Source organism: Brassica rapa, chromosome A01, assembly GCF_000309985.2.
Source record: "Brassica rapa cultivar Chiifu-401-42 chromosome A01, CAAS_Brap_v3.01, whole genome shotgun sequence".
Lineage (NCBI taxonomy): Eukaryota > Viridiplantae > Streptophyta > Magnoliopsida > Brassicales > Brassicaceae > Brassica > Brassica rapa.
The window spans coordinates 23583268-23601125 of NC_024795.2; the positions used below are offsets into that span (position 1 = coordinate 23583268).

General features: G+C 35.2%; 2 protein-coding genes across 2 annotated transcripts; both read right to left on the reverse strand.

Annotated features, from left to right (window-relative positions):
- Positions 1-8888: 8888 nt before the first annotated feature.
- On the reverse strand, positions 8889-13607 carry LOC103838046 (protein CASP). Its single transcript, XM_009114464.3, has 19 exons — positions 13340-13607; positions 13018-13128; positions 12751-12929; positions 12529-12678; positions 12252-12340; positions 12063-12172; positions 11804-11898; positions 11645-11700; positions 11369-11534; positions 11156-11248; positions 10890-11018; positions 10673-10792; positions 10413-10493; positions 9961-10068; positions 9720-9863; positions 9536-9637; positions 9376-9455; positions 9205-9297; positions 8889-9116 (listed from the first exon to the last, which is right to left on the reverse strand). The coding sequence occupies exons 1-19, from the start codon at positions 13443-13445 to the stop codon at positions 9056-9058; spliced, it is 2073 nt and encodes a 690-aa protein (XP_009112712.2). The 5' UTR covers positions 13446-13607; the 3' UTR covers positions 8889-9055.
- Positions 13608-14626: 1019 nt separating this feature from the next.
- On the reverse strand, positions 14627-17858 carry LOC103838055 (aluminum-activated malate transporter 9). The gene is made up of 6 exons (XM_009114473.3): positions 17122-17858; positions 16423-16560; positions 16069-16338; positions 15855-15991; positions 15630-15776; positions 14627-15485 (listed from the first exon to the last, which is right to left on the reverse strand). Exons 1-6 carry the CDS (start codon positions 17507-17509, stop codon positions 14787-14789), a joined length of 1779 nt encoding a protein of 592 aa, XP_009112721.1. The 5' UTR covers positions 17510-17858; the 3' UTR covers positions 14627-14786.

A 17858-nucleotide genomic window follows, 5' to 3' on the forward strand; every position in this document is an offset into this window, starting at 1 on the left:
CCAACTGTATGAAATAGTCAATGTGAAAGTAAAGCTCTCTTTTTTCTGGCTCGAATGTGAAAAGTTAAGCAATGCTAGTATTTAAAGTTACATGGAACTGTGAGTGAATCAGAAAATCTATCCATTCACTGACTGATTATCGATTAAATAGTGAGGACAACTTATCCACAAAAAGACAAACTTATATTATTGTCTACGATAATTTAATTTTTATTTTGGTTCACATTAACTACGTAAGAAATTAAACAAATTTTGGGAAAATTATGACATTATGTGTGCGTAAGATCACATGCAGAAAGCCACGTCTTGGTACGATAGACAAGGGTGGACTTTTAGGATTTATTTTGCTTAGCCATTTTAGCGACTATAGAGTGAGACATGTGCATATATGAAGTCACGGGTGAGTTAGTTGGCTCGCTTCTAGTTTCGTCATTAAAGTTATGGTGCTGTTTGTTTGCTTACCCGAGTGATCGATCTGGATAAAAATGTGATTCGAAAAATCGGAAACACACATTTTTCCGCCAATCAAAAAATACATTTTCCTGTCAAAACCGAAAAAATGTATTTTTCCGCCAAAACCGAAAAAACGCATTTTCCGTCAAAATCAGAAAACTGCAGAAACCGAAAAACACATTTTTCCGCCAAAACCGGAAAAACGCATTTTTCCGCCAAAACCGGAAAAACGCATTTTCCCGCCAAAACCGAAAAAATGCATTTTCCCGCCAAAACCGAAAAATGCATTTTCCCGCCAAAACCGAAAAATGCATTTTCCCGCCAAAACCTAAAAACACATTTCCCACCAAAACCGCAAAAAATATTTTCCGCCAAAAACGCGAAAATGTACATTTCCCGTAAAACCGCAAAATATATTTTCCTGCCAAAATCGCGAAAACAAAACTTTTCGTGTCAAATCCGCAAAACGCACTTTTTCGTCAAAAACACATTTTCCGCTTAAACCTCAAAACGTATTTTTTTCCGCCAAAACCGCAAAAAACATATTTTCTGCCAAATCCAGAATTACGTATTTTCTGCCAAAACCGTAAAAATACTATTTTTCGCCAAAACATAAAAAAAAAAATATTTTAGTCATTTTATTAACAAGTCCACTTATATATAGATGCAAGTTAAAAAAAACAAACATAGCTGCATTCAGATGATTCATCTAGTTGCACGGACGAAATGAAGAAACGAACAACACCCAGATAAAGCATCTGGATAAAACATCTAGATAGACCATCTGGATACATCTTCCAGATGTACAAACGAACATGACCATATCCTTATGACCTTTGTTTTTATTTTTTCTTTATTTCTTCTTCGAGATTTTTTTCTGCAAATATCCTTTTTTGTCAACGTGTAAATATCCATTTTCCTTAAAGAGTGATTCACATTTTACAGTGGTGGAAAATACGGTTCACTACTACACTATATGCGGTGGTATCTGTCAATACCAGCCCTAACTACAAGAAGAAAAATATTGGCTTCCGGCAGCCACAATAATAAATATTTTATCGGCCACAAAATTATTAAAGCTCTGTTCGTTTAACGAACGCGGAACAGAGACGCGGCGTCATAGATTTGTTCATAAGTTTTCCGGTGTTGCCGCTGAAGAGAGACGCGGCGTCAGAATAAAAGAAGCTTTCCGGTGTTGCCGCTAACGCCAAAAAAAGTAGCGACCATTATTCCTCATTTCTCGCTCCTCTGTGCGACTGAAAACAAAAGATTTATTCCTCTGTTCTTCTCTCTTTCCCTTTGGATACTCCTTTTTTCATTCTGAATTTTGAACTCTAGCCGCTGCCGCAGCGTTCGTTTAACGAACAGGGCTTAAATGAACTTATTAGGTGTGATTGGTAGTGGCTGTAGGTGCTGTCGACAGTCCCATTTATTTTTAGAGCACTAAATTCACAGCAATCAAGCTTTAATAAAAACTTCAAAATCATAACTTTTGAAATAATATACAACTGTACAAGTGTTCTATAGAGTCAAAAATCTAGAGCACTTTTTTGGAGTATTCCATAAATTTATATAGCAATAAAATATAAAACCACAGCAAAAAGTCTATAGATTTTTTTCTATAACAAATTTTTCAAAGTTACAGTATTACCAATCGGACCTATTATTTGTTGTTGGCAGGGCCGGTCCGTGGGGGAAGCAAAGTAAACTGTGGATTAGAGCACAAAAAATATTTTATTTTTTACAGCTAATTTTTCCATTAATTTTTCTTTTTTAATTCATCCACCTCATTGATGTACATAGTTTTGTTTCGATTAGAGCATCCATCAGGCCTGGACCGGTGCTGGTTGTTAGAGATGCTGGGTTCATTTTTTCTTGACCTCTGTATCTGATATAAGCTAAATTCTGAGTTTGACAAAAAAATTATAGTAACATTTTAACAACTTCAACAAAGCCAGATCGTATTTAAAATTAGATGACGTGAACGGTACCAGTGACGGTATAATATTCTTGGACTAATCATCGTATTTAACTTAATATTTGCATGTGTATGTTAGATCGATCACTTTATATGTATGCCAGTGCCGTGTCTAGGTGTTTGGGGACCTAAGACTAGAATAAAAAAAATTCATAATTAGTAATAAATATATGTTACATAAAATTTTACAAAAAATTATGTATTTAATATTTATAGATTCATATAAAAAATTGAACATATTATTTCTTAAAAAAATACAAAATACATAGTTTATTAAACTAAAAATGCAAGATTTCAAATTATCTATGAAGATTTTATAATTATTTAACTAAATATGTGCTTATTTAGATATGTTAAACGGTAAGCTTATAAATGTATTTAGTAAAAATAAAATCATACAAGCTAAAATTATAATTTAAAGTCTAAAAATTAAATAAATAAAGTAATAGTTTTATGAAGATAGATGATAAATTAAATCTAAAAGTCTAAAATAAGTCTAAATAAATTATTGTTTAAATCCAGAACTAAGAAAAGTTTATATATACAATATAACCAATTTAAAGTGAAATTAAAATGGAACTCTTAAAACGTGTGATACAAGTTGGGGCCTAAGGCAATTGCCTTTCTCATAACAAGGTAAACACGCCTCTGATGTATGCTAGCTATATAATACGTACTAGATTAGGTTAATGTTGAAATTTCACAAACATGTTGGAAAAAATTCCCCAACGCTTTTGCTAATGAAAGTTTCATGGTAATTACTAATTAAATTGTAAGACTGTTTTTATTTGTTTTTATCAAAAAAAAATTGTAACTGTTCTTTAAGTATACCAACTATATTAATGTTCTAGCTAGTCATCCATACCCATTTTAAAAAGTTTACCAATAGACATAGTGTCGTTATGGGCATTGAGAGAGCTGAGTTAATTAATATTCATATGAAATGCTGCCTGCATAATTTCTATGAATCTTAATTAACTCACCTCTCTCAAAGCCCATTTCATTATGCCATATGAATGTTGTCTACACCATTTATGTCTTTAATATTAAAATCTAATCATATTAAGGTTAATTATAAAGCCCAAAGAAGTAAAATAGTAGCTACATCCTATGAAAATTTATAATAATGATCATTTTTTTTCTCAACGTCAACTTTCATTTACCAACAAAGTGAATACATATTGCAACCACAAGATTAAAACCCAACATACAAACGACGAAATCTAGTAACATCCATAATCATTTAAATAGATTTTATGCTACCTAATCTAACCCGGTGCTGTATTTTCCACCACAATGAGCCGAGTACGACCGGCTCTTAAGCCCTAAAAATTTGACCCCACATTACGAAGATGGAATGAGAACTATCGGAAAGTGAAACCTGGATCGGATCCAATAATGATCTGCCTCGTAGTATCCTTAGAATTTGATTTCAGTCCTTGTAGTAGTAAATTTTTGCCGAAGGCGCATTCCAACCAAAAATTCAATCCTTCAAGCTATTACATCACGACTCTAAGCCAAGAACTGAACAAGACAGTCTGGACTGAAAGGCGAGCTTGACTTCAGCTAACGAAAGAGGAGTACCAAATCGCAGTATCGAAAAGTGCAAAGCTCGTACCACAGGTCCAACCCTGGGCTGACACCAGCGCTTGGATGTACGGCTCCACCGCGCTCACCGGCAAGGTCCTCTCCTCCGGTTTGACAACGCCATTGTCAAGTTCACTGCCACGCGACAACTTCGGAAACCGAAAAACCTCTTTTTGCTGCCTGTTTCATCCCTTCTCCTACAGCCTCACCGCCGCCAGGGACGATTATCCATGTTGGAGAAGCCTTCATCACGCGCCGAACGTCGAGAAGCTTAACCGAAGATCTCAAAAATTGAAAATTGGATATGTCAGAAGCTTCAACCCTAAACGCCGACTCTCGCCTCCACCGTGGCGCCTTGGGTCTCACCGCTCCTCCATAAGAAGCCTGGAGCCGACTCCATTTGTCGTGAAAATTTTCATAGGCGGCCGCGACAACACATAACAACAAGTATATTAACCGAGGAACATGAGGAAAAGGAAAGCAAAGAGAAAATGAGAGAGAGAGAGAGAGAGATAGGAGGTGTCGCCTCCGGTTATGATACCCGACCGCCAGAGCTAGGGTTTGTGCTCCTTCGGTGTCTTCAGTCGCGAAGGGAAGAGAGCGTTCTTATTCTTTGCGTTTTTCGCCAAGTTTCTTCTCGAATAATGAATATTTAGTCTCAAGGAAAATATTTAAGTTTTTTGTTTTTGAAATTTTTAGTGTTATACTAAAATTGTACACCAACATAGCACAATTTAATAAAGCGGATCATTTACAAAGATTTACTGAATGTTCAAGGTTTTCTTGGCTTAAAATCAGATTTGTATGTAACAAATTCTGGATTAGTTTGATTTATAGTGATGTAGTATTACTAGCAACTATTGATTGCATAGAAGTGATGTGTATAACTATCACCAAATTTAAGCGTCCAAATTAGACACAAGGGACAGGAAAGTAAAGGAGCACCGTTCCCTCGTGGTCCCCATTACGCATCCGGGCCACTGGAATCAGTTTGTCGGCAGGATCGTAAACCAAGAGTGACACGACACGTGTCAGTGTAGCCTTGCGGATGATGAGTTACAGTTACTTACCGATATTAGTTGAGAACTTTCACATTAGTCACGTGGATATAGTTACATAACGCTACATATTAGTACTATAATACAACTTACTTATCATCCAAACTGAAATTAGCCGGTAGAAAATGTATATATAGTTTGTAATTAAAATTCAAACTGATTCATTTTGAAATATGTTCTATCTGAACATGTTCCCTTAGTTAGAATTGAGTCAAATTATATACTTTTTATGATGATATTTTTTATAACACACAATGTTATCCTAAAATTACATATTTTTGTCTGTGTGTTTGAAAAAGAAAACTCTTTGGATTTTGTTTCTTTTTTTTCTTTTTATTTAAAAAGTTAGAAGGGTAGTAATATTTTTTTTATCTTGAACTAAGATATTTTATTATAAAGTAAGACAATTTGGATTTAATAACTTCCTTTTCATTGTTATTAAAAATGTACGTATAAACAATCTCGGAGACGTTTTATCCAAATGATACGCAGTTTGAATCACTTATTCTAGTGTATATATGTCGACATAGTAGTAGTATTCTTAGAAACACTAATAACGTTGGGATTGGTAAGAACTAAAAAGACGTCAATCGAGTTTCACTAAATGTTCTCGTCTTCATGATGTGGCCAGTGGCGGAGGCAGAAATGATTTTCAAGAGGGTCAATAATATTACCATACGTAAATGATCAAATGGAAATGTTTATTGACTACGTGCATAGAAAGTGTTTAGACTTAGATCATGAGGATCATAATACCAAATTATCTATGAAATGTGATTTATATAAGCATAAAAATTAAATTTGTCAAAAGTCACATGGGTCGATTGACCCCCCTCATGTCAAGCTGGCTACGCCACTGGATGTGGCTATATATACTATGCAAGTATGCATCAATCACTCCTCACTTGTTGGGAAAAGATGTCTTGGAGTCTGGACGACGCTAAAAACTCGATAGTTTTCGACGCCTTCATTTGAGAAATTTCTAAATGATACTATCTCTGTTTCTAAATACATGATGTTTTAAAGAATTTTGATGTTCTAATATATAAGATGTTTTCATTTTTTAGGTAATTTTTTACTTTATTAAAAACTGTATAACTAATCATATTTAATAATCTAATTTGTAATTGGTTGAATAACATTAATTTATAGTTTTAATGATGTTTTCTAGACAAAAAATAATTTTTTTAATATGTGTGTTTTTACCTAAACATATTAGAGCAGACGCAGTGGAAAAAAGTTCAGTAGGTTTCTCATATATAATATTAAAGTGCATATTTATGTTTTATTTGTTTTGACTCAGTTAAGTTTTTGTAGACTTGACAAGTATAGATTAAAACCTCATCATTACTTTTGTATTACTTTTGTAGTATCTTTGTAAAGAAGCGCTTCAAACAAAATGTCTTTGTCTTTCTTACTTTTTTAATTTTTTTCCATTATATTAATCGATAAGTACTCATCGACGTATCCTCACTAATGATGCTTTTATATTTAAGAACATATGGAGTATGAAAATAGCTTCTCAAATAGTAAAAATCTCTTATACTCTCTCCGTTTTATAAAAAGTGTCATTTAGACATTTTGCAAATATATTAAAAAAATAAGTGAAAAATATTTATGTTTTCATTAATTACAACTAATTAACTAATACTAATATTTGAGATAAACAAATTTATTTATAAAATCAATATATTTTGCAATTAATATTTAACTGAAAATAATTATAAATTACATTAAAATTGTAAAATGATACTTTTTATTTTATGTAACAAAGAAAAAAAATGATAAAATGACACTTATTTAGAAACATAAGGAATATATACTTAATAGCTTTCACAATACTAGAACATCTAAAAACTACTAGGCAAACAATTATATGACCAATTGCTTATGATAAGCAAAAATGAATTTTAGGGTCCGAATGGTGACCGCGGAATTGATAATATTAGCGGGACGGAATTTAAGTGCGGTACGGTCCAAGTGCGGTTCGTGCGGTTTGCGGGACAAGTGCGGTTTTAACAAAATTAGCGGTGCGGAATTGTGTTGATTGGTGAACATATATAGTTTGCGGAATTGAATAATTAAAAAAAATAATGTTAAACAAAAATATCAATGAAATCAATATAATTTTTTTGTTTTCTTTTATTAACTAGAAAAATAAATAATAAGTATAAATTTAGCTATATATATAATAAATACATAAGTACATATTCTTTAAATAATATTAATAATATCAAATAATATTTGGTTGGTGAAAATTTTATGCAATACTAATTATCAATAAAATTATAAATTTTAATTATTACTTGATCTATAGTTGTCTTCTAATCATTTTAATGATATTTATAATCTATATTTTATAATTTAAGAGGGCTGGACATTTTATCCGAACCAAAACCAACCCGAAAATATAAGTCCGGGTCCGGATCTAGGCTACAATATCTATAGGATATAATTTTTTGGATCCGTGGATCTCGGTTCAAGTTTGGGTCCTACCTAAGATCTGACCGGATACCCAAAATACGCAAAATTCATTTTATATATTAGGTATATTTGGGTATATGGGTATGTTTTTGATATTTCATGTATTTTTTTATTTCAGGTTTTTGAGGTATAATTTTGAGTTTTCGGTAAAATTTTAGAATTTTTAAAATATAACTTTGGTAATTGAATAAATATAACTAGGTATTAGTATTTTTAATGGTCTAGATAACCAATTATTTTTGTAGCATGTATATATATATATATTAAAATAGTTAAACAGCTGTGTAAAAATTTTCTTTAAAATAAAGTATAATAAATAGAATAATGATATAATGGAAACATCACAATGAAAAACGCACTTGACCACACCAAAACTGACGTGTTACAAATTCATGTGCGTTTTTAAAAATAATAGAACAAACAAAAACAGGTTTTTGTTAAGTGCGTTATTTGACCAAATTTGACCAAATACGCTTTTTTAGTTTTGTATTAGTTGATTGGTGACATTCTGAAAAACGCTCTTACACTGTATCAAATCCGTCCCGCACCGCTTGCCCCATTCATAACCTTAGTTTATCAAAATATGAAACATTTGGATAGATTACGAAACCTCAATCTAATAATTAATCAATGGCATAACTGCGAATAAAATATACAGAATGATTATTTTTAAATACGAAAAATTGGGAACATGCAAAGACAACAGAACGCGACATTAAATACGTTTTGTGTAACTGATTTACGTATTAAATAGTTTCATGGAATCCATTAAATTCCACTTACAAGTTCCAAGATGCACATCGCATTGGATACTTCTTCTCGTGATTAACTGATTACTCTATTCACATTGATTTTTTTTACCTAGATCTCGTTTCTATTGACATTCTTCTTCTTGGATGAACATATATGTATATATGTGTGTATGTATGTATGTATGGAGGATACACACTTACAAACACACTTTTTATAGGGCCTAAGCAATTATTATATCTTTCACATCTAAGCTTGAGGGGAATGGACTTGTTTTAAAGGGTGATGACGAGTAATTATGGAGGACCTTATTTGTCAAAGCAAAAAAAGAAGAAGAGAGGATTGGCTTTTTAATGTTTGTAACTAAAACATGGGGACTGAAAATGAATGGCATTTCATTGACAGATACAGAGAATAACCATACTTGTTGGTTGTTAACCAAAGGTGTGACGGATGGAGAAGACTCGTTAAAACTTGAGAGTCGCCATGCATGACTTTTATTTCTGTTTGCCATCTTTGTCTGTGAGTTTTCACCTAGTTACTTTTTTTTGGTTAATGTGATCGTCTGTATACCGTAATATATAAAAGTTCAGTATTTTCTTAAACTTTTCTATGGCTTATATGTATGCAGTGATTTGTATCCCTCTGTACAAAATATTTCATAATCCAGCCTTTTTCTTTTAATGCCCAGAAGACGAAAAAAGACAGAGACAAAAGAGAGACGAAAAAGTTAAGGGATGAAAGATTAAAAACCGCGAGGAAGGTTTGTGGTTGTTTCTGTGACTGGAGTCTCCTCAGCTCCATGGCTAAAAAGAAAGAAACGAACATCAAAATCAAACAGATATCGGGGTTACAAAAAAAACAAGAAACAAAGATTTGGTGGAGTTTTTTTACCTGAGATAGCTGAGAGCAGACATACGGTAGAGACAAGTGAAGACAAGTACATGCAATCCTATTGTGTAGAAGAAAGCAAATGTCCTCGCATACCTGAAAATTAAACCCAATCAGCCCCAACATACATCTTGTGATGCATTTAATTCTGAATATGAAGAACGAGTGGCTTACTTGTTTCCTAGAAGGAAACGGCCACTGCTTAGTGTAATCCGATCTCTAATTCCCAAATCTTTGATCCGCTGCTCTCTTTCCTGTTTCAACACACACATACACTCGAATGGTTAAATACTAAGTAAGTACGGCTTGTGAAGACAATTTCTTTTTGTTTTACCTTTTTCGAGAAAGCAGCAAATGGGTTGATATCATCCTCGTATATCTTCTTGTATTTAGACTCCACATCCGAGCTGAATCCACTTTCCACATCTTCCACATACTGAAGTTGGAGGAAACATTTCAATCAACCATGTGACAGACAAGTGTAAAAAAGGGAAATGTAATGTCGAACAGAAAAATACCTTTTTGGATCCTCGTGAAACAACTTTATCGTGGTTATAGTCTTGGACATAGCGGATTTTGCCATAGAGTTTGACGTTGTCTGCTTTGGTTTTCTCTAATTCGTCTGTGAGAAAGCCTATCTTCTCTTTTAATCGCCTTATTTCCTGTGCAATATCAAGAGACCACCAGAATATTCAGAGAGTTTAACCAGGAAATAGACAAGACAGATGAGAGTGAATCTTCCAAGTGCACTCCTGTTACCTCTTCTGTTTCCCGCAACCGTGCTCGGAACCGATCTCTTTGGCTGCAGATAACTTTCAGCATTGAGCTTTGATCTTGATCTGACGGTACATGTTTCTGATCCATAGGCTAATAAAAAAAAAGAAAACCAAAAAAAAATGATAAGAAGCAGTAACTAGTGATGAGTTTATTATTAGGTGAGGTATATATGAAACTTTCATCAGACATTTTGGCACCGAATTTTCAAGCATATATGTTTTCCTTCACGACATAAGATAAAAAAGCAGAAAAGCATACAATTTAGACCGTTTAAAATTATCTACTAAAGAACTTATAGCTATATGTTACTGGGTTATCTAGATTCTAGTTTTGATCCTTTGATCCTTTCCCTTTTTTTCGAGGACTTTTATCAGATTCAAGAATGTTGCATGAGAGACTACATGACTCATATAAAAAAGGTCAATCAGAAGTACCTCAGACTGCTCAGCCACACCAGCTTCAGAGAACTCCCACTCATTAAATAGAGCACCTTTTCGCTCTTTTGAACTGTAACCCTGTGTAACAAGTAGAGGAGGTTTAAGTGTAATCAAAGTGATATGGTTTTCTACTCTTGAGTTACCACATATACAGTATTTTTTTTGTGTATAGCGTGAGAAAATCCTCATAATCTTAGAAACATAAATATAAAACACAAATACAAAGAAGAACAGTGAGAAGAGATACTCTTACATACCTTCAAAATATCATCCTCCAACTTTTGAATCAGTCTTTGCTGTTCATTAACCTTAGCTGTTAGTTCTTCTCCCTTGGCTTCAGCCTTCTCAAGCAAGGAGGTTTTCTCAGAAAGTTGAACCTGTGATAAAAAGGGGCTTAATCGACCAATGACATTGACTTGTGCATATTCATGTCACTGAATAGAGAAAGAGCAACGAAAAGACTTAATTACATACCTTTAATTGAGTGACCTCATGCTCCATTTTTCTGTTTTTATCAAGAAGAAGCGACTCCATTCTGCTCATCTCTTCACCGGTGGTAGCAGCATCCCAGTCCTCGGCCTCAATTGAATTGTAACCTACAGCCTAATTCGCAATAACACCATTACACTCTACACAGTAATATTATTACGAGGAAAAACATAGGCCGGATCTGTGGCAAGAAGCTAAATAGAAGTGTGAAAATAAGTAAGTACCACAAAAACACCAGAAATGACAAATACCTGCAGAATTTTCACTTTCTTGCGGAGATCATCAACTAATTTTGCTGATGGTCTTTCTTGAAGCTCTTTGTTCATCTCTTCAATGATAGTATCCTAGTTTAATGCAAAAATGACGGCATGCTAGCATTAGACATGGAAAGCGACAGGAAACTAATTTTCAAAACAGAAGTAAAAATTCTCAGTATAAACAACAAAAGATAGCACAACGTTCACCTTTTTATTGAGCAACGAATTCAATTTCTTTATCTCGGCAACATGATCTTCTCGCTCATTTGCTAAAGCTGTCTCAACATTGTGAATCTCCATGTTAAGTTCTGATATAATCTTCTCTTTTGCAGTTAAGGAATTCTCCAGCATACTATTTGAATCTACATTATCACTGCAGCGAACGAGCACAACAAAATACGAAATCAAAACAAAGCAAAAACTTGCGACTTATTTAAATGTATGTGCCTTGTTAAATGGACATTCAAGTGTCAACTACCCCACCTATTCTTGTTCTCAGTATCTTCATTGGCTGTTTGCAGCTGAGATCGTAGATGTCCCTGTTACAAACCAACAACCAAATTATGGCGCAAAATTCCCCGGTTTATCTTGGGCAATTCCCTTAATTCAAACATGCAATTTAAAGAGCATTCTGTGAAAGACCTTTTCCCTCTCAAGTGAAAGGAGTCGCGTCTGAGCACGCTCCACTTCATCCATCAATAGACTAAGTTCAGATTGCTTTGTGGCTTTTTCTTCGTCTGATGTTAGTCATAAAAGTAATGTGTATGAACAAGACATGAAGGAACAAATAAATAAGAAAATATAAATTAAAACTGATAAGGTCTTAGAAGACTAATCATGTAAAAGAGACTATACCGATTATGAAAGCACAAAAAATGATTCATATATTATGAAAGCACACCTGATTGAGCACGAAGTTCAAAAAGTTGGCTCTGTGCCAGCTCATGCAATTTTTGCATAGTGGAGACACTGTCTTTTGCTTGCCTTAACTGATCTTGCAAAGCTTGCTCCCTGTACAAAAGGTAATGTTGGTGATGGCTCCAAAACTCCAAAACACCTCGAATCATTCAGGGAGGAAAAACCTTTTTACCTATCCTTTAAAAGCTCCAACGTTTTCTGATTTTCCTCAGCCAAGTTTCGTTGCTTGATCTCAACAACCTCCTTAATTTTTTCTTCCATCTGAATCCAAATAAAAACAACACGACATCAATGTGAATATCTTCAACAGTTATCATTTACAAGATCACAAAACAGCATTTCTATTAGGCTGGGTGTATTAGTTAGGTTAAGCATTCAAGGAAGCTAAGATTTACTGACAACAGTCACATTAGTTTAGAACACGCGAAAAACAAAAAACAAAAGCTGACCTGCTGCTCAAGCTGGCGGTTCCGTTCTTCTAGTCTCCTTATTGTGGACTGTTGATTTTTCAGATGAGTCGCTTCTGTCCTAAACTCCTCAAGTTCAACTTTCATTTTCCGATTCTCAGATTCCACTTCAGATAATTTACGCTCTTGCTCCTGAAACACAGCAAATAGTAAGTTCAGTTGCATATCATTTAGGCAGTTTTCAAAACATGTCCGGAGAATTACAGCAATAGAGGCAAGAGCAGGAAAGGGATCTGGTGCTTCATAGAGTTTCTGATAAATGTTAAGGAAAGCATTCTCCCCAAACTTGGCCCTCTTGGTAATATTATCTACTTCTTCTTGATACCCCTTGAGCAAGGAGTTAAACATACCAAGTTTGTCCTCAGCTGATGCTTTTTTGAAGTCTGTTATCAATACAAAACCATATAACACGTTGTTAACATCTCCTATATCTTCAAAACAATAATAACGTAGGATATAAAAAAAAGGTACCCCTGGTGCTCTCAGCAAGCTTCCGCCGATTCTTCTGGCTGTTTTCTTGATTCTCAGCTATTCGAAGCCCTTGCTCGTCAAGCAGACTTTTCTCCTTCTCCAGATCAAATTCTGAAACATATGTTTTTAAGAGACTGGTGAAATCATTTAAAGCAGTCAGCTGAAACTTTCTCAATCCGATCAACATTGCCTTCTCCGGAACATCTAATGGAAATATTCATCACGTCTCTAGTTTGATTCACACTCACTAACTAAAAATGGAATCCAAAATTAAACCTAAAGCAAGCGAATAGATAGCTCGATATATGAATCTGGAACAAACCTTTCCAGAAACTGGTGACGACGGGAATGGGAGAGGAGGAGGAAGAAGAAGAAGACGGAGGAGGAGTTGTTTTATCTCTCTCTGATCCATCTGGTACGGCCTCCATTATCCTCGTCTTCGGATCCCGATCTCGCTCTCTGAAGAACAGAAGTACGACTTCAGTGCGCGAAGAAAGTTTCTGGGAAAGTGATTTCTTCTTCGAATCAGCAAAGTGAATTCTATGAATGTTTTTTTTTTTTCAAGTTCGATCGGATCTGCACAGAATTTTGGTGGTAAAATAGTAATTTGCAATATGAAATTTAATGGGCCGATTTGTGGGCTATTAAAAGGCTCAATTATATGTCCAAAATATTTTCCAGCTTCACCACAAAATGATGGAATTTTTTTTTTTTTGGCATTATTCATGCTTTACCAGACGAGTAAATTGTGGTTAGTGAATTCAATGTTTCAGACTACTATTTAGTATTTACAAATTAATTATGAAAATTTAGTTGTGAGTTAATCTTAAAAATATGTAGCATATTTTCATTTTATGTTTCCATAAAAATCTTACACCCCGAAACACTTGCATAGTATATGATACAGAGGCGTGCTTACCATGGTTTTGATAAGGCTTCTGCCTTAGGCCCCTGCAAAATATGCAGTTTTTAGGGCCTCTAATTTTATAAAATTATTTTGTAGAGCTAAATGTATAGTTTAGGTAGATTTTCACATGATTCTGAATTTGACTTTTGTTTTCGATGAATGTTTTTATTCTAATAAATTTCAAGATGTATTATAACTAAAATGCAATGAATTAATTGAAGAACTGACATAGTATAACTCACAGTTCTGATTTTAGTTTTGCTTTTGTTACTTATTATAATCCAATTTTTTCCTTACCAAAAATTAGCTATTTGTATTTTTATTTATACATTATGATAGTTTGATGAAATAGATTATAGAAAAAATAAATAATACGTTTTAACGTACATATTTTTTTTATCTATCATCATTTTTTTTAAACGACAAAATGTTCTATAATTTATCTACCATTATTTTTATTCAATATTTTTTATTGTTACTTTTATTTTTATTATTTTTATTATTTTATTTAAATGATTATTTTTATCTTTTTAAATACCAAATCATTATTTAAACTTTCTCTAAAAATACCAGTTTTCTACTTATCATTTTAACCTTTACTTTTAAATTACAAATTAAAAAAATATTTTCTTTTTGTTACATATTGTGAAAAATATTTTTAAAATTCGCCTTGAGCCCCTAAAAATCCTCGCACGGCACTGTTATGATAATAAGGGTTAAAAACGCCTCTGCTTGTTTACCATTATTAACTAGTTTAGCTGTATAGGTTGGGTTACTTAGTTTACAATTAACAGTTTAAACTCTATTCCCTCTCGCGCGTTTCAGTAAAACGCCTCCGAAGCGAATTTTCAAACAAAAGACCTTACACACCGAAACACCGGCGCATCTTCCGGCCAAGCCCGACGCTCTCTCCGTCTAACTCTACATCCGATTCCGACGTCACAATCTCCGGCTCCTTGAAATTAGCTATCTTACTCAACTCCTCGAACGCGTAGACCACGGTCTGCAACCGAGCGACAAACTCTATGAGGAGCGATGCGAACGTCGCCAAAGACAAGGCACTCGCGCTCTCGTACGTCTCCGTCGTCTCCAGCAGCTGGTAGTTCCCATTCGTCGTCTCCGTATGCGTCGGAAGCACAAGCCGTGCAGGCCACGATACCTGTTTCGAGAAAGTAGGTCTGTGATTCAACGGCTCGCGGTGATTCTTCTCTCCCCAGCTCTTTGGTATCTCCAAAACCGCCTCGCTTTGGGACTTGAAGGCGTAGATGGGAGACTTGTGGTTCTCTGGTGGATCTAAATCTTCCATGGAGAGTAGCTCTTGAGGCTCTGACCGTGATCGGTTTCCGATCTCCCAGCGCTCGGAGTTGACGAGAAGGTAAGACTTCTTGTCGATCTTGTGTTGTAGTTCTTCGGCAGCTAAGTGGACTTCGAAGAGCATGTCATCTGGTCCTAGCTTCTCCATCTTCTTCACCTTTTCGCCGAGCTCTCTTAAGAGCCTGGCTCCTTCTACGCCAACTTTCTGAAGCTCTTGTCGGAAAACTTGTCTCCTTTCTTCAGGTGCCTGTGAAACGTTTCTAAACTTTGAGCAACTGTTTTGTTCTCTTACCCCTAAAAGCATCACTGTATTGAAAACAGATGACAAAAGTGCGAATCTTACTCAGATACGAGGAGCAATGAAGCTAGAGAGAGAGAGAGAAAGTGTTACCTGGATTTCTGAGAGAATGCAGCCGTGCAATGCCATCACAGTGAATGCACAATGCTTGAGAGCGCCACTGAGCTTGACATAGTTCTGCCATGGGTAGTTAAATGTCCTGTATGGTCCGTGTGGCGGCTCCCATATAGCAAAGCTCATCTTAAAAAAAAAAACAAATTGATTCACAGACAAGAAACAATGTAAGAAGAAACATAACGTTTTAATGATGAAAAATACCAGAGACTCTTCTTGGCTAGTAGACTCAATAGCTGATCTATAACCCTTGTAAACCGGATCCTCAGAGGCTTGGTACGTGGAGATTTTGGATGGGACTCTCTCGTATTCAAAACAGTGGAGGTATCCATTCACACAACCTGTAAAACACCAAGTCACAGACAATATTAGTCAATCTTCTCCAGACTCAAACGCTATAAACTTTATGAGTACTGACCTTCAAGGGAAGTAGCTACATTCATAAAATTCTTCACAACCAAGTTATGAAGATCCTCACCAGCCCATATAGGATAGATAAACATATTAACCCCTAAACTAACACCAGCACCAAGAGCTATAAGCAGAAACCGGGAGATAGCCACTTCAATAAACTGTCCTGTTCTGAACCCAGAGATGAGAATGTAGCAATACGTGAGCAAGAAAACCCTGAAACCATACTCATAAGCTTTCATCGCCGGATACAGTTTCATGAAAGTCGCAATGAACCCTGAAAACAAGAGACGCCTACTATCAAATCACAGATAGAAAAAAAAAACACAAAACGAATGGTATAAAAGAAGAGAACACACACCAATGCAGAAGATACTAACGGTGCAGAAGAGCTCTTCCCAGTCTCCAGCCAGTGTGGATAGCTCAGCCATTCCAAGTGCAAGTCCTCCAGCTGATAACGTCCCAAGCGCTCGGTTAAACCCTTTGCTTAGAGTTGCTCCTATCATAACCAAAAAACAGTTATCACATTGAAACAAACGACTTGTAAAGAAAACAAGCCAGATCCAGATTATTCCAATTAGTTTCCATACGAATAAACTACGGGAATGATTGGTTGTGGGCTGTAGATGCTCTGGACAGCCAAAATTTAATCTAGAGCTATATTTCAATATTTGTCAACCAATCCAGCTTCTTTTTCTTTAAAAAATTCACAGCAAAAAAATCTCTCAAAATCAAAATATGATTGTAGAAAGCTACAGCAAATAAATCAACCGATTAAATTTTACAACAAAAAATATAAAGCTACAGTTCTTACCAATCATCCCCAGACGACTACATATAGATTCTTAAAATTCGGGTTTATAATAGGCTTCCAATATAAAAAAACTAGCTTATAAATTGACCATGAACTTTATATATTAGTTCATTAGTTCTGGACATTCTTTTCACATATACTTACCAACTTAAACATTGAAACAATTATTAAATAATCAATATAAATATTTTTAGTAACAATTTGGAACCGAGGAGGCTCGCAATACCTAGAACCAGCCGTCCTTACCGATTGTAAATTCGAAGACGACGACGACGGTGAGAATAGCCCAGACAGAGTAACGGCTGAGATCCGGATTAGGCTCCTGGTAGAAAATCAAAACCGCTACAATCGTCAGAGCAAGGCCAATCTTGGCGGAGAAGACGATCTTCCTCGGATCAGAGACTCCCATCGCCCACGCCTTTCGCCCCACATCTTTAGCGTCCTCGTACACTCCGGAGATTTTACCGGAGATGTTACCGCACGAACAGCAGCAGCACAGCCGCGTCCGTCCATGACTATCGCCTTCGAGAAGATCGTTGGACTCGATGTCGCCGAATCTCAAATCGGAGAAACCGTTGTTGGAGAGAAGTCGCTCGCGTTTACCGTTTCGGAAGGAGCCTAGCTTCGCCGCCATTACTGAATTCTCGGAAAGAGAGAGAGAGAGGGCGGTTACTTTAATGGCGGAGATATTATTGATTCTGACGAGAATCGAAACTGCTTTTAAGTGATGGTGGTGGTGTGGTGGCCCTTGCAAAAGGAGAAGTGTGAATGGGTGAAAAGCAAGACTGAATAAAAGAGATGGTCCACTAATACGAAGCAAAGTGACGACGTTTTTCAATACTAAACTCTTATAATATTTATGTGGGCGATAATAATTCTTACTAAAGACGTTTGTTACGTGCGTTACGTCACGTTGCGATTCTTTGTCGACATTCGATTTGCCAATCTACTTACCTAAAATAGTATGTGTTGTTATTGTCATT

What these genes read in the sequence shown, in the direction of transcription:
- LOC103838046 (XM_009114464.3), bottom strand. Translation starts at nt 13,445, where the DNA reads ATGGAGGCCGTACCAGATGGATCAGAGAGAGATAAAACAACTCCTCCT. An exon ending in GCTTGCTGAGAGCACCAGGG is followed by an intron (nt 12,930 to 13,017) that starts GTACCTTTTTTT and finishes TATTGATAACAG; the next exon opens with ACTTCAAAAAAGCATCAGCT. An exon ending in AGAAAGTGAAAATTCTGCAG is followed by an intron (nt 11,019 to 11,155) that starts GTATTTGTCATT and finishes ATTGCGAATTAG; the next exon opens with GCTGTAGGTTACAATTCAAT.
- LOC103838055 (XM_009114473.3), bottom strand. Translation starts at nt 17,509, where the DNA reads ATGGCGGCGAAGCTAGGCTCCTTCCGAAACGGTAAACGCGAGCGACTT. An exon ending in CGTTAGTATCTTCTGCATTG is followed by an intron (nt 16,339 to 16,422) that starts GTGTGTGTTCTC and finishes TCTTGTTTTCAG; the next exon opens with GGTTCATTGCGACTTTCATG. An exon ending in TGTAGCTACTTCCCTTGAAG is followed by an intron (nt 15,992 to 16,068) that starts GTCAGTACTCAT and finishes GGTGTTTTACAG; the next exon opens with GTTGTGTGAATGGATACCTC.